The following is a 15,771-nucleotide window of genomic DNA, read 5'->3' as shown; positions in this document are numbered from 1 at the left end:
AAGTTTTTTCCCCTTTGCCTTTCTCATTTGAAATCACATCGGTCTTCCAAAAGTTCACAGTTTTAGTCCGTCACTTCAACACTGTAGTGCGAGAACTCATCCCAAGGAGAAGATTCTGCCATGGAAGATCCCTTCGAAGCTTCTATGGATCTCCACGAGATTCGAAGGTTCTATCTTTGTTTCACGTCTCTCTTTCATTTACGCAATCCTCGATTTTCGCGTCGGATGATGATTTATTTGTCCAGATGAGAGAGCTGGAGTTCCTCCACATAAGTAGCGGCGACGAATGTCAAGAATCTTCTGTGTCGAATTCCGACAGCATGGTCCGAGATTTTGCTTTCCAGCTTTTGTTCTTCTGTAGATTGATTTAGGCCTGGTGTTTGTGCAAGGAATTCAGCATGACATGCATATCAGCTCGATGAAATTCCATGTTATCTCGGATTTGGGAATCTAATTTCTGGGTTCTAATTTCTCATACGAAAGTGCATCAGATTGTTGACGAGTACTCTGTTGTTGATTCATTGCGCGTCGAAGATTCATTTTTTTTTTTTTTTTTTTGCTTCGTGTTCTCCATTTTATATATATATATATATGTACTTATATCCATCTGCCTAGAGATTAAAGATGACAGAGAAACACCAAAGCTCAAGTTGCTCCAAAAGATTTCAATATTTTATGACTTCCTCGCCTTATCCTTAGCCTTATCTCATCCGAATCCAATGAATGTCAACACCTTTACTTCATGTATTGCCATTCTCTGAAGAGCGTGCTGCATTGGAGATTCATGCAATGCTCTTTAATATTTTTCATTATCATCATGCATTGCATCTCATCTCATCTTTTTCCCCAACCCCACTTGTATATATATATATAACACGAAAAAGAAAATATAATCTTCTCCTTTTATATAAAGCTATTAGTTTCTGATAGTTGTCTATATTTAACAGCTAAACTCCTTAAGTTTTTCTCCACCTCTGTTTCCATGTTCTTTTGTAGCTGAACTCCTGGGAAAAAAAAACTTGTTCTGTCGGAGCGTGAACCTCACGCTCCGGCAGAGGAGGTAGCTTTACAGCGATGGGAGAAACCATCAAGCATGAAAACTACGATGCATCATTTTCATCTCTGCCCGTTCTTCCTCTCGAAGTAATGGAAGAGATCCTCATACGATTACCGATCAAGTCATTAACGCGGTTCAAATGCGTATGCAGGTCATGGAGATCGTTGATCTCTGAACCTCGTTTCGTTCTCAGACATGCCTGGATTTGGGAGGCCGTGAAGGCAGATGGAGCTTTCGTCGGCATTGCTAAGAACATCCGTTGCTTAGAGCAGCAATATGGAGTTATGACAACATCTCGGTACCATCTCAACTCCTGTTGTGTCCATTCTCTATATAACGACTCCATTGTCGATGTTGCAGTGCATGATCATGAACTCTTGGGAAGGGAATACTATCACATTGTTGGTACCTGTCACGGGTTGATTTGTTTTCGCACGGATGATAGCCTCTACTTGTGGAACCCCGTGTTGAAACTTCATGTGAGATTGCCAAGTTCAGATCTTGAAACCAGACAAGGTGACCATGTAACATACGGGTTTGGTTATGATCATTGCAACGGTGACTTCAAAGTGGTAACGCTGCTGCAGCCAAGACACGAAATCAAGAAGACAGAAGCGATCGTATACTCAGTGAAATTCAGACATTGGATGAGGAGAAGCACAAGGGAATGTTGTTTTCCTTCTGGGGTTGTTCTTGAGAAATCGAAACCCGGGATCCACATCAAAGGGACACTGAACTGGGCATCGGCTCATTCGTCAACCATCGTATCTTACGATCTAACCAACGATACATTCAGAGAACTGTCTCGACCTGTGTGTTGTACAAAAGGCTGCTTCACTCTAACCCTCGGAGAATATAGAGGTTGCCTTTCAATGGTGTGTTACTGCAATGGATCAAACGCAGATGTCTGGGTGACCAAGGAGTTTGGAGAAGGAGAGTCATGGATGAAACTGGTAAGCATTCCCGGTTTAACCGAGTACATACGGCCACTGTGGATTTCGACTGAACGTGAATGTGAAGTTTTATTGGAGTTTAGATCGGGTTTAGCTCTGTATAACCGTAACAATGGGGCTTTTACGTATCCTTTGGCTAGCAAGTTAACCAGTTGTTGTAATTCCGTAGTGTACGTCAAGACACTTGTATCGCCAAATCTGTCCTAACATTACATATTACTCTCAATGTTCTTGCTTTTATTAGATTACAAATTGACAATATGGTGAAGAAATGCCGTATACATATAAATTAGGTGGAGATGTTTCGGGATTCGGTTCGAAATTTTAACGGTTCGGTTTGTGAATGGTTTATTCGGTATTCTAAAATTTGTACCAAATTAGTACCTATATTATTTGACTCCGGTCTCGATATGGTTCGGTTTCGTTTTTTGTTAAACAAATTTTGGTTTTCTTAAAAAAATTGTTTTTTTGGGGAATTTTATAAAAATAGGTTTCGATTCTAAAAAAAATATACCGTTCGAGAATTTTGAATTCGAAAAAAATAACGAGATTTTCGTTTCGGTATGGTTACTCGGAACCGAAACGAAGCTTGCCCCTACATATGTCTACGTGAATCTAATTTCTGTGTTTTAAAACTCTGCTTTCCTTTGAATGATCTGTAAAATTACATGAACAGAAACGAAAACAAAAAAGAAATCAATTCAATCAATCTCTCTCTCTCTCCCTAATATAGATCATATATCCATCCTCTCACCCGAAAAAGAACCCTTAAAAAGCTCATCATCATAAGATTTCTTGCGTATCACGTTAGCATTCCAGAAGGGGATCTGGGCAAAATTGGATCTTTCAGACAGTAACAGCGTTGGCCTCCAGATGAATCCGAGCAAGAAACGGGTTCTAGCGATCTGAGCTGGAACTGCGACTGGAACCGCTGTTTGTGAAGACAGGAGTCTCCCTCGGCGTGTGGAAAACGCCGCGTCCGCTACCGCTGTTTCCCATGTCTTTGGTTTTGTGGAGAAGGAACGTTCCCGACAGAATGGTCACGAAACCGCAGAGCTCAGTCGCGATTTGTAAACCGCTCTGGGAAGCCCAGTCCTGTTTCATGTGAGATCCAGACAAAAAGCGCAGAGACATGTTTCAGTTTACCAGAAGGAATCATCAGAAAGATCACAAGTTCTTGACCGAAAAAAAAAGTTTTTTTTTTTTTTTTTTACCTTGAACATGATCATACTAGCTATGATGGTGAAAGTCGTAAACATGACGTAATAAACCGGAGAAATCACGGCCGTGTTGAAAGTATCCAGCGCCTGTTGTAAAGAAAACAGAGCAGAGGTTCTTCATTACATATCTTCCTTCACAAAAGCTGCAGACATGTCAACCAGTGACAAGAAACACAGATTCTATAACCAGACCAAATCCTTCACATGATAATGTCAGAACAGAGACTAAAATCTTGTAAGAGGCGATGCAAAGATGATCCCGAGTAAAAAACTACGTTTTCTCGTGATCTCGAATGTAAACGATACATACTGTATCGTTATTCACAAATCCATCAAGAACAAACGAGCATGTGGGCAAGTCCGGAACTCTTCAAGTTACCGCCTTTTCAGATTATGGTTATCGAAACTATATTACCAAGTAAGAGTTGTTTAGTTACCTTGTTCAAGTAGTTGATTTGCAAAATGCAGCAAATGGTCACTACTATGATAAAGATCCAAGCGTGGAAGTACATAAACTGGTTCATCCCTGAAAATGTAAGCTTTATGGCGATCGCCACGGCTTTCACACTCATAACCTACGCACGGGAAAAAACAACAAGTCCTTAAACCGAGGGGAGAAGCCGCGAGAAAAGAGAATACAGACAGAGCGCTCGGAAAGATTTAAACTTACAGTGAGAGAGCCCATCAAAGAGCAAATTCCGACGTATACTATCAAATGTGTCTGGCCGTAGCGTGGCTCGTAGTAAAAGATCAGTACAAGAACCACGAACAAGACCACAGCCGAATAGACAAGGAAACCTGATCAAGTAAGAAAGACCCGAGAAACATTTCAGAGACAGGACTTAGGGGTTTCAGACCATTAGAATATATAACTCTGTTTTAAAACCATAGCTATACTGCAGGAAAGTTACCTGGTTCGGTAGCAAGATGCCATATTTCCTTAACCGATTCGATATTTTTCTCGTGGGGAGCGTGTAAAACAATAGTTGTAGACCCGACGACGCATAGGATGCATCCGAGAATGCCAAACATATGCAATTTCTCGTGCAGAATGAAATGTGCAAGCACTGCGCTGCATAAAAACGCGATTTTGTTTTCAGAAACTATCATCTTTGTTGTGGGAGAATATCACCGGAAAACGGATATGGTGGATTCTGATACCTGAAAATAATGCTTAGAGCTCCCAAAGGTGTTACCAGAATAGCCGGTGCGAATGCATACGCTGCAAAATTGGCGATTTCCCCGAAAATCACTGTAAAAAGGAGAAGGAAACGGGAATTCCGTTACAGATTTTCCGAGACTAGTCTCAAAGAGGAAACTTACTGATACTATAAAAACCCGAAATGTCGAAACTTTACTTGTTATCATTCCAGCCCACCACCAAGGTTGATACAAATATCCATACCCTCCCTCGCCTGACCAGTTCACAACAAAGGAAAAGCAGAAATCAGAGGCGTTAATGGGCAAAAAGCCAAATCCCTATCTTCAACTTCAACCAGAGATGGATAATATGTAGAAGATTAGATCGAGAAAGAAGGCGATAAGAGCTCGATCCATCTGAAAACCTGCTCGGACTCCGCTTAGGCCCGCTTTCTTAAGGCCCTTTTTCTTGACGATGAAGCTTGAGCCGATGAATATACTCGAAGACACCGCTAGAATGACTCCGTGTATATTATCAGCTGACATCTGCTCCATCTTAGTTATATATGTAATATATATAACAAAGATGAATCAAGAAACAAGATGGAACCCTCAAATCTCAATCTCCCCCTGCATCCGAAACAGAAATCCGAGACATGATCACAACCAGGTTAATCATCGGATGCAAATTCAAAGACAGAACCCCAAAAGAATCCAACAAGATTACTAAGTCACGAAACCGAACAAAAGCTATGAAACAGAGAGCCCAGAGACAAAACAACAGTGCCATGTTCATCAAAGGAACGATCTTTCGAGGGAAAAGATCATAAAGATCCCAGCTTTAGGCATCAAATCGATACCTCGAAGAAAGAATCGCAAGAAACAACGTTCGTCCAGAAGAAATTTTGAGATGGGTTCTCCCAAAAAAGCAAACTTTTAACGTACGAAGAGATTAACCCATCACATGAATGAAAAGGATTGAAATCTAAACTATCTTCTTATACGTTACCTTCCCCAATTAAATTCTCAACAGATAAGATATCTCAAGTAAACGCAAACTTCAGACAGATGTAAAGAAGGCGACGACTTAAGGACTCATTAATGGTTTCGTAATTCACGAATTGTTACAAAATCGACGGTTCCAGATTTCAAATTGAAATCACAAAAACAATAATTTGAAGCAATAAACAAAAAAAAATAAAAATTTGAATAAAAAAACAACGAGCAAGAACGTGCCCTGCATTAGAATATTCAGCAAGGCATATTGGTGATTCGTATCCTACCCTTTTCCCTCTGCCGTTCAATTTCCACGTATTCACCCAAAAACAAGATGATGATGATGATGTGCCTTAAGACACCATGAACGACGATGATTTCTTCTGTTGAAATCGTCTCACGAAATTAGGGTTTTTTTTGGATGTCGGAATCGAATTGAGTCGGGGGAAAACGAGAGAGAGAGAGAATAAAAGGAAACTAAAAAGACAGTGTGGCGAAATTTCCATTTTAAACATTGTCCGAATCCGGCGGAGTTTTGGCGAAAGCAAACGCATCGAAGAGCGAAACAGCGTTCATCAATACAACTCATGCATGCATGCATGCATGCAATTACACATTCATTCCGATTTACACATGAAATCACACGCTTATGCTTTTATTTGTTTAGTGCATATCATCATCATCATCATTATTATTATTATTATTTGTTTAGTGCATATTTATTATTATTTTTTGATAAGTTACATATCATTATTATTACACACCAACCGTGTTTTTGTTCAAAGTTAAATATTTTGAAACCATGAAATTTAACCTTTTTTTTTTAATTGAAAGTTTTGGTATTTTTAGATCTTAGTATTGAGACATTGCTTTCTTCAAAAAAGTTGGAGTTTTTTACTGAAAAAATAGCTAAAAGAATCTAAAGTTTGTGGGAGTGTTTTTCAAGCTATTATGATAATATGATTCAAAATTTCATTATTTTCTTACAAAATTTCGAAATTATCAATCAACTTTTTTTAATCACTTTGGTTTATTTTTAAACCATGACGAATTTTGTTTGTAGAAATTTATATATTTTAAAATACAATTTGTATAAAAATCTAAACAACTTGGTTAATGTAATTTATATTTCGTTAAGTCAATTATTTATAGGTATATAAATCATTAGACTATTAGCTGAGAGAACATGTTTATTTTTTCTATTTTGACCCAAAAATATGTTTATATATAGTTATATTTAAGTATCAAAAGTTCATATCCTAGAAATTTATTATACATATATAATGCCTTAATATACATCATGATTAATTTTAGGATGAACAATTCACAATTAAAGATTTTTGTTTATTTAGAAATAAGTTTATCACAAATTAAACCAAATTAAAAGGCCAAGTTCGATAATTTTAAATTGATTTTAAGATGTGATGCGATGTGAACTGAAATATAATTTAGTCAAAGCCAGACTAGATTGTTTTTAGTCTAATTTATGATGTGAATTCTAACACAATTGAAGGCAATTTAACTTTAGATTTAAGTTCTATTAGATTCTATTTATTTATTATATAATATGTGGTTTGGATTAATTAGCTCAAAAACAGAGGAATGGATTTGGTTATAAAATTAACTTCATTTGGTTTAAATTTAAGTTCTAATAAATGTTTGGTTGGATTAATTTAATTGAAAAAATCAGACAAATTGAATTTGAATGTAGAGTTAATTTGATTTGGGTTATATTTAAATCTCTATCACATTTGATTTATTTATCAAATAATATTTTTTAGATTAATTTGGTTAAAAAATAAGCTAAATTAATTTGGTTATTGGTTTAGATTCGAGTTGTGTTATATTTAATTTATTTATCTGAATTTGTTTATGGAAAATAAGATAAATTATTTTTGTCCTTAGAAATATTAGCCTATTAGGTTTATGATTCAACAAAAAAAAAATATATATATATATATATATATTAGGTTTATGATTATTGATTAAGGACACCCTTCTCTCTTCTTCGCTTAAACCCACTGAGACTTCTTCCTTCTAAAACCCTTTTGCCGGCAAATTCGGCATCGCTCCCTTTCTTTCTTTCATTGATTCCTTAGGGTTCTGCCGAGTTCCATATTTCTGTCCCTCTTCTCAATCCGTCTCTTGTCATTCTAATTGGGTCTCACCTATCTCTGCTGGAATTAGGGTTTTTCCATGGCGACTTCGGCACACGCGATGGCAGTGAAATCGCTCAACAGTTCCGGGGGTCGTAAAAGATTTTCGGTGCGTATTCTCTTTCTGGTTGGTTGTTGTTTTTGAATCATGACTTACTGTTTCGGGTGGAAATAGCTTTTCTGAAAAGAGTTCGAGCTCGGCTTGTGAAAGTCTGGACCTTTAGGCTCAGTGCTCGTGGGCAAAAGGGTGGAACCCAAACTGAATTGAATTGATTTTCGTGAAGAGACCTAGAATTTGTGATTTTGTGCCCAAGTCATGGAAGTAATTTGTGATTTAGTTGCTAAAACTGTGAACCCAAATTGAATTGATTTTCTTCCTCAGGAGCTGGTTTGCTTTTTTACCCCCGCTTTGCCGGATAATTTCATAATCGATTTCACCGTCTGATTTTGTACCTGGTGGCAACCGTTTGGTATATATTGTAAACTACGATTTCATGAAAAAACTTGAATTATGCACCCTTTTGTTGTTTGGGTAATAAAAGGGGGGTTTCTTGTTATTTTCCAATTGAGCGGGATGGTAGAAGCTTAAGCTGATATTTTTTTTCGTCTGAACCTGTGTTAACGGCTTTCTAGTTGATACATTATTCTCCATCTTATGTCATAGTATCACTTGTTTCACCCTTTTACACTTGCGATTATTTATTTTCCATGTCCTCTAATTTGGCTGTTGATGGTTAATCGTTTCTGTCTGCAGTTCAAGACCTTCTCGGATAGAATTGGTGAGATTGATATCGTTACCAATGTCTTTCGGAGCTTGGATAAAGTCAAGGCTGAGCCTTCAGAGGGATCTTCATTTTTCAAGGATAGCCTCGTAGAATGGAGGGTATTTGATTTTGCTCCCTAGAGCTCTTTCTAAAGCCTTAAATGTTATCTTCCTGCAGTTATGTCATGCCCGACATTATTTTGTTTCGGGTTGAGACACTATGCTAAATCAAGCTTAGTTTTTAGGAAGATTATGTGTGTAGTATTAGTTTTGCATCATCATCTGCTAGAAGCGTAGAAGTTCTGGGAGTGGAATTTCTCGAGGCTTTCCTTCCAGTCTTTGATATTTTAACAAGTTCAAGGATTTAGTTGTTAGGAGGGTATTCTCTGAAGAATGACTCACTATCTTCCTAATTTTCTTTTGCTATACAAAAATTGTTGATACTGAGTTTTCTCTGTAGTTTCATGTGTTACATTTATCATGGGAACAGAAGTAACTTTTTCTTCACACAATTATTATTGATGTCCGAATGGGGTAGATCTAGTGGGTATGATGAAGCAGTAGAGCTGTTGCATATATCTAAAAAAACTTCTCGATACTAGACAAGTTATACGTCATATATATCACAGTGGAGTTATTAAATATGGTTTCATTTGATTGGTTGATTGCAGGAACTGAATACAGCGGAGGACTTCATTTCATTTTATGAGGAAATATTTCCATTTGTTCAGACTTTGCCCTTGGTTCTTTTGCATAAAGAATTGATCTTCTCAGAACTTGAATCTAGATTACAGTTGAAATCAAGATTATCTCTTGAGCCTATTCTCAGGTTTACTATTTTCTGCCTTTTATTCCACAGTTGATCTGCTTGTGGATCTACGATGTGGTTCAATTGAATTGGTTTTCTTATCGCTGTGATGATTGAATCCTGTCCTTAGTCAGGGTAACAATTTAGGTCTGCTTTAGATATTTGTTCTAGCTGCAGAAATTTAATCTTTCTTAACCACATAACTTAACTATCATTTTTTAATTTGTTTATATGTGCAATACTATCACGTCTAGATCAAGATGATTAAATATGTAATTTTGTCCAAAGATTTAAGATTATTATATCATTTTTATGGTTTCCTAGAGCATGCATTTCAATTATTTTCTTCTGTATAGGAGTATAAAGGGGAATTTCTTATTATCTTTGCAGGTTGATTGCTGTTTTATCGAGAGACCTCTTAGACGACTTCCTGCCGTGAGTTCTTCTCATCTGTTACTGCAACAGTTTCCCTTCAATTTTTCTTCTGAGATTTCAGAAGCCGTCTCTGCATATTTGTTTCTGGATTAGATTTGTTAGTTTCTGTCAATGCTGCTACGTCTTCTATAGACAGAGGAAACTTCGTATCATGTCTAGGATAACTTAAAAACGTGGCAGTCCCCAGATATGATTTTTCCTCAGGAATTTGTTTTGGATAAAATTGATGAATTGTTTCGAGAAGTCTACATTGCAAAATATCCTATAATTTGGAAGATCTGGTGTATAGTATTTGACAAACATACTCGTTTTCTGGTCAATTCAAGTTCTGTACTAGTTTCTGCACATTACATTTATCCGAGAAATGATTTGTCCTCTTCCCCTTCTCCTTTTGCTTATATAATCATATGGCTAGAACTAGTTATTGATTTATTCTGTGATTTCTGTTGCTCACATGTATACTTTAGGGCACAGATTGTTACAATGTTCTTTTATTTATTTTCCATGGATATTTGGGCAGATTGTGAAATTGTTTTCCAGTATTTAAACTTTGCATGCGATTTCTCTTAACAATTTCTCATGTGTGTTGTATTTGCTTGCTAACTTATTTTGTATTTCTCTTCTGTAGCTTCCTTCCCAGAATTGTTAAGTCCTTGGTGTCTCTCCTTGAAAGTGGTGGTGAGAAAGAGCCAGAGATTGTTGAACAGGTTATAACTGTTATTCACGAGAAGATAGTGATAACCATTGGGTTCTTCCTGATACAAAATTAAAAATATTTGGCCCTTTTGCATGCAGATATTCACGTCCTGGTCTTATATTATGATGTATCTGCAGAAGTATCTCATATGCAATATTGAAGGTCTCCTCAGGTAGCTCTCTGAACACTAATCTTGGCAAAAATATCTTATTGCTTTTCTTTTTTGTCCTCTTTAAAGCACTGCTGAGGCATGTTGTGGTCAAATGATAACCTGTTTACTGTTTGTGTCATTTGTTGGCTTGATTTTCTGTTATGGAAGATCTGGTACATATGCTCAGACATCCATCCTCTGTGTTAAGAAATCTGTCCTTTCTTTTTATTTTATTTTTCCTGTTTTATTTTGTCTTGTAGAACATGAAGGATTTTGTTACCTGCAGATGCACATTGCATGATTAAATATAACTTTTTAACTTTAAACATATCCATGTCTAATCATGTGGCTTTATTACTCTCCTATTTTCATTTCGTTTGTTGAAGGGATACACTAGAATTGAGGTATTATCCCAAGGAATATATCAAGGAATTCATGTCAGAGTCAATTTCTTTTCTGTTGAGGAATGCAGGGGATGAACAACATGAGAAAGGTGATAAATTGCTTGTACCTTCTTTTGTCTTTAAACTTGAATTGCATGACTCTTTTGTTGACTGTCCAGTTGATTATTCTCTCTTTAACGAGATAGGGATCAGGAGAATCCTGTCCGAAGTTGCTAATCCACTGAGAAAGTCTGGAGGAGTTGCTTTGCTATATTATGTTATGAGGGGTACTTCAACAAATCTCCATTCAAAAGTTGGGAGGGCGTTGAGGTTCTTACTAAAAGATTCAACATTTTCTTTCTGTGATAAATTTGATAAAGGTGAGTTCTCTTTCTTGAGAGAGAGAGCATATGTTCATACAAATTTGATGTTCATTTTTGGTTCTCCAAATTGTTCTGCAATAATAAGGGAGATTAAATCTGTACCTGGAAATATTTTTTCATCTTGGATGGTCTCTTCCCTTGTCCTTATATCACGGTTGATTCTCTTGCATTTTTGCAGGTTCTAGAACAGCGGTGGAAGTTGTGAGTTCTACCTTACAAAGATTATGTGAGGATTTTGAAGCTAGTGAATTAAACATAATGTGGAAGTGCTTGTATTCAGAGATAAACGAATCAGCTGAGATCAAGAATTTTATTCATTTGAGCCGATTGTTGGCAGTGCTTACTTCAGTTGTTCGGATTAATAAAGGTCGCAAAACGTCTGGTGAGCCTATTAATTACTTCAGTTATTAGATTAGATCTTGGTTTTCCTTTTTCTGCACATTGCAACATATATTTGTATTTTTTGAACTGGCAATTGAAGTCATTGTTAATGTAAAACAGATAACCAGGCAATGAAACTTGTGAGCTGCCTCATGCCAACTATAATCGAAGCTTCTAAGAGGATGGTGGAAAATGATAATTTATCTGACCTCATAGATGAGGTTCTGCAGCTGATGTTAGGCATCATTGACAGTCTTCAGTTGCCCAGTGAAGTGGATAATGTTGCGATGCAATGGTCTCCTGTATTTGCTTTTAAGAGTTCAAGGTATTGTCTATCCTATATCTGTTTTTACAGTTTCAAACTTGTTCATTTCTTATATGTCGTTCATACTTGGTTTCAGTGTGCTGACTTTTATACGGGAGTTGCTGCAAAAGGACCATCTCATTGTCAAGGCCTTCACTACTAATATATTAAGGCAAGACTCATGGTTTAACTCCTTTCTGTGTTGCCTTGATATTGTAGTTTGTCCATCTCCACCTTTTAGGAGCTAACTTGGTCTTGTTTTTGCAGTGCAATAAACAATATGGTGGAGTCTTCCAAGTCTTCTGAGGAGATTGTTTATTTGTTGCTGTTACTGGCTGAGCGACAAGAAGCAACTCCTTACATTACGGAGATAGATGAGAAAATATGTGGGAAAATTCATGAGTTCCTCGAAAATAATATGAAGCAGGCTGTACAAGATATAGTGCAGGAGAATATCATGTCCACCCAAATTGATGAGGGCAAGTTGGCTACATTCTGGGGAGTCATCAACTCCTACCATTATTTTAAAGTGGATTCGTCTTTACTGGTTAATCTTGTGCATGCTCTCAGAGAACATTTGCCTATCTCAGGTGGTGAGTATCAGTGCAAACTGCAAACCTCGTCATGTTGGTTGCATATTAATTCTTTTTTGCTCTTTTGTTTTCAAAGGAATTCAATTAAATAATCAGTGTCATTTCTAGATAGCCACAGAAACACATGGTCTTTGGTCTTCCTCAATCTGGATTAATTATTATTTACTTCTGTTCGTCTATCTTCTTTGATATTTGTTCCACATTACTGATGTCTATGGAAATTACGTTGTGTCCTAGAATGTTATCATATATTCTGTTGCATGTTTGAAACTTATTCGTAACTTATTTGTATGCTAAATGTTTTTCAGGTACCATCACAAGTGCCCATGAAATGAAATGGCAGAGCTTATTTGGTGCTGCTTTGAGCTCATACTACAAATCTCGAAAAATCAATTGTGTTGATGTCAGTGAAGCTTTATCTTTTGCAAAAAATTACAACTCATGTGTACAAGTATTGTCTGCTGTCGCCGACTATTTGGATGGGTGAGTTTGTTTGTTTTGGTGGTTATTCAAATTATTCTCCTCCATTTTTCATAGCTCTTAGCACCTCACTGATTATATTCCTGCTATTAACTCATAGGCTTGTGGTAGCAAATGGTAATCAGAGTAAGGAATATCATGTAGAGCTTCGGGCGGAGAAGGCTGTGGAGGCATTTAAAATACTCTCTGAAAATCTGCGCAATTCTAACAAAGACATCCGTGTTATGACTCTAAGGATTTTGTGCCATTTTGAAGGACTGAGCTCTGAGCCTGCTTTTGATGAGCAACCTCCAAAAAAGAAAATGAAAACTGAAGAGACTCAAGCATCTCTTCCTAAGAGCAGCGTGAGTATTTAAACCTTTTAAGCTGTTATGCGGTCTAATAATCTTTTGTTCTTATTACCTGTCTGGATCTCTTCCTAGCAGCACTGGTGATGTTACAATCACCTATATGCTCTATCATGTATTTGACTAACCTTTGCTAGTTTCCTCGTAATATCAGGTTCTTCAGTCATTACTTTCAATTGAAGAGACCCCTCTCACGATTACAACCAGCCGGAAGCTAGTCAATTTGATCGCTACAATACAGATGGATCTCTCTGCCGGCAGGATACATGAGGCATATGTGCCACTTGTATTTAATGGGATGATGGGAGTATTTCATAATCGGTTTAGTTATCTATGGGATCAGACATCGGAGTGTCTTGCAGTTCTTTTGAAGAAGCATACTGGAGTCATTTGGGATGAGTTGGTTTGTTATTTTGGCCAATGCCAAGTGAAATTTGGAACTCGCGTTATCCTGAATGAGAATGAGAACCACAGCATGTTAGACAAGAGTACAGGTAGGTTACTTGCTACTTCAGGACAGATATATTTGATCTATCCATTTAGTAACTCGTCAGGTTCATTTCTATAGATGTCAAGTAAACCTTTTCCATGTTTTACCTGTTTCAGTCTGGCTGATATGTGTTTGTTACCATATTGTTACTATATTTATTCAGCTAATAGTTTCTTCGTAAAATCTGATGTACATTTGTTATTCTTCTCGATCTACAGATCTGGTTGTCCATTTCAGTTCTTTTCTATATCGGCCATCAGATAGTACACCAAGTGCAACAGTTGTATCTTTGTTGCTCCGAACCTTACAAAAGGTTCCTTTTGTTGCTGAATCTCGGTCGTCGGATATAATCCCTTTGTTTTTGGAGTTTCTGGGATACAACAGAGAAGATTTGGTGAGGTAAATATTTCCTGTAGATAGTTTCTTTTTTCTGAAAATTTTGTGCCAGCAAGTAAATAACCCGACTCCCATAGATTGAACAGTTATTTTCGGAATTACTTTATTTAACTGTTACCATTTCAAATTTGTTGGTTCACTATTTCCCAGTGTTGGGTTATTTAATCGCGGGGCTTGCAAAGGAAAGGAGTGGAAAGGAGCTCTTAAAGAGTGGTTATCTCTGTTGAAGTTGATGCGGAATCCAAGGGCCTTCCACCCCAATCAATTTGTAAAAGATGTTCTGCAGTATAGGTCTGTGAGACAATGGATTATTTAACAATCTTCCCTACTTTGATGTTTCTTACAGCTAAAAGTCCTCTTCTTTTGGATCTGTTACCAGGCTTCTGGATGATAATGATGCTGAAATTCAAATGAATGCGCTTGAATGCCTGTCACTGTGGAAGGATGACTTCGTACTCCCATATTATCAAAATTTAAAGAATTTGATTAGTTCCAAAGACCTGAGGGAGGAGCTCACAACTTGGAGCTTGTCCAAACAATCAAACTGTGTTGAAGAAGCTCACAGAGTTCATCTTGTTTCTCTTGTAATTCGCATATTGATGCCGAAAGTCAGAAAATTGAAAACATTGGCTTCCCGGAAGGTAGTTATACATGTTCCTTTCGGTTTACTTTCACTGTGTCAATCCAGCATTCACTTGAGTACTAAACTCTGGTGGTCTTTTTCTTGTCAGCATACGAGTGTTCATCACCGGAAGGCGGTTCTTTGTTTTATAGCTCAGCTGGATGTTTGCGAGCTCACTATCTTCTTTGCATTGTTGATAAAGCCTTTGAATATCACGTCAGAGGGAACAATGGACTTGTTTTGGACATCACCTGATAGTTACTTGGATCACTTCCAAATGTCGAAATATCTGAAGTATTTCAGTGTTGAATCCATATCATCCTTATCTTGGAAGAAGAAATTCGGTTTTCTTCATGTCATCCAACATACCCTTGAAGTCTTTGATGAATTCCACATTCGTCCGTTTCTGGATTTCTTGATGGGATGTGTGGTCCGGCTACTGGTAAACTCTACTGCAAGAAATGCTACTGATGTCTTACCAACCTCAGATGAGAAAGAGAACTCGACCTTGTATTATGACCAGGTAGCTGTATTGGTTATTGATGTTTTTTTTTCTTTGAATTTAACTTACGGATGCTTATTTATTCCCCTTTCATTGTACTTGGTTCAAAAAAAAAACTAAAAAAAAAGTTCTCCTGATACCAGGGTGTTATTATAGTTTCCTCTTTTCCTTGGCTGGAAAACCGACCCACTTTGACATTTCTGATAAAGAATTATGGATTTTTTTTGTAGACTGGTTGTAGATCTTCGAAGCAGTTCAAAGAGTTGAGGTCTTTGTGTCTGAAGATTATTGCCCTTGTTCTCGATAAGCACGAGGATTGTGATCTCGGCTCTGAGTTCTGGGACATCTTCTTTGCAGCAGTGAACCCTTTAATTAAAAGTTTTAAGCAGGAGGGTTCTAGTAGTGAGAAACCAAGCTCACTGTTCTCATGCTTCTTGTCTATGAGTAGAAGCCACAATCTTGTTACTCTCTTATGTAGGGAACATTATCTTGTTCCAGAAATTTTTTACATTAT

The 15,771-nt window shown here is 37.1% G+C and overlaps 3 protein-coding genes across 9 annotated transcripts in view; 2 read left to right on the top strand and 1 right to left on the bottom strand.

The window, feature by feature from the left end:
* Positions 1–16: 16 nt before the first annotated feature.
* Positions 17–2,253, top strand: LOC104808704 (F-box/kelch-repeat protein At3g23880). 4 transcript variants are annotated; one of them, XM_010534470.2, is made up of 3 exons: positions 61–167; positions 246–744; positions 1,209–2,248. In XM_010534470.2, coding segments are annotated over exons 2-3 (1,011 nt in total). In that variant the 5' UTR covers positions 61–167; positions 246–742; the 3' UTR covers positions 2,218–2,248. The 4 variants fall into 4 exon arrangements, with proteins under 4 accessions (XP_010532769.1, XP_010532772.1, XP_010532770.1 ...); XM_010534468.2 differs by having other exon boundaries at positions 246–786; XM_010534467.2 differs by lacking the exon at positions 246–744 and having other exon boundaries at positions 17–167.
* A 385-nt stretch (positions 2,254–2,638) lies between these two features.
* On the bottom strand, positions 2,639–5,824 carry LOC104808702 (probable magnesium transporter NIPA2). 3 transcript variants are annotated; one of them, XM_010534461.1, is made up of 9 exons: positions 5,654–5,824; positions 4,796–5,000; positions 4,589–4,645; positions 4,392–4,482; positions 4,142–4,302; positions 3,901–4,028; positions 3,668–3,805; positions 3,225–3,317; positions 2,639–3,105 (listed from the first exon to the last, which is right to left on the bottom strand). In XM_010534461.1, the coding sequence occupies exons 2-9, from the start codon at positions 4,923–4,925 to the stop codon at positions 2,908–2,910; spliced, it is 996 nt and encodes a 331-aa protein (XP_010532763.1). In that variant the 5' UTR covers positions 4,926–5,000; positions 5,654–5,824; the 3' UTR covers positions 2,639–2,907. The 3 variants fall into 3 exon arrangements, with proteins under 3 accessions (XP_010532763.1, XP_010532765.1, XP_010532764.1); XM_010534463.1 differs by lacking the exon at positions 5,654–5,824 and adding an exon at positions 5,380–5,452; XM_010534462.1 differs by lacking the exon at positions 5,654–5,824 and adding an exon at positions 5,231–5,321.
* Positions 5,825–7,368: 1,544 nt separating this feature from the next.
* Positions 7,369–15,771, top strand: part of LOC104808700 (small subunit processome component 20 homolog) — a 20,060-nt gene continuing 11,657 nt past the window's right edge. For both annotated transcript variants that reach the window (XM_010534459.1, XM_010534458.1), the window contains exons 1-20: positions 7,369–7,631; positions 8,277–8,405; positions 8,957–9,114; positions 9,484–9,528; positions 10,157–10,235; positions 10,324–10,397; positions 10,763–10,869; positions 10,966–11,139; positions 11,321–11,524; positions 11,644–11,848; positions 11,925–11,999; positions 12,095–12,420; positions 12,729–12,903; positions 13,001–13,244; positions 13,402–13,741; positions 13,956–14,136; positions 14,284–14,424; positions 14,513–14,774; positions 14,865–15,278; positions 15,488–15,735. In XM_010534459.1, coding sequence (XP_010532761.1) covers positions 7,563–7,631; positions 8,277–8,405; positions 8,957–9,114; positions 9,484–9,528; positions 10,157–10,235; positions 10,324–10,397; positions 10,763–10,869; positions 10,966–11,139; positions 11,321–11,524; positions 11,644–11,848; positions 11,925–11,999; positions 12,095–12,420; positions 12,729–12,903; positions 13,001–13,244; positions 13,402–13,741; positions 13,956–14,136; positions 14,284–14,424; positions 14,513–14,774; positions 14,865–15,278; positions 15,488–15,735 — 3,650 coding nt within the window. In that variant the 5' untranslated portion in view covers positions 7,369–7,562. The remainder of the gene's footprint in view (positions 7,632–8,276; positions 8,406–8,956; positions 9,115–9,483; positions 9,529–10,156; positions 10,236–10,323; positions 10,398–10,762; positions 10,870–10,965; positions 11,140–11,320; positions 11,525–11,643; positions 11,849–11,924; positions 12,000–12,094; positions 12,421–12,728; positions 12,904–13,000; positions 13,245–13,401; positions 13,742–13,955; positions 14,137–14,283; positions 14,425–14,512; positions 14,775–14,864; positions 15,279–15,487; positions 15,736–15,771) is intronic.

Source organism: Tarenaya hassleriana, unplaced genomic scaffold (assembly GCF_000463585.1).
Source record: "Tarenaya hassleriana unplaced genomic scaffold, ASM46358v1 Cleome15, whole genome shotgun sequence".
Taxonomy (NCBI): domain Eukaryota; kingdom Viridiplantae; phylum Streptophyta; class Magnoliopsida; order Brassicales; family Cleomaceae; genus Tarenaya; species Tarenaya hassleriana.
This window is presented reverse-complemented; position numbering and strand designations above follow the sequence as displayed.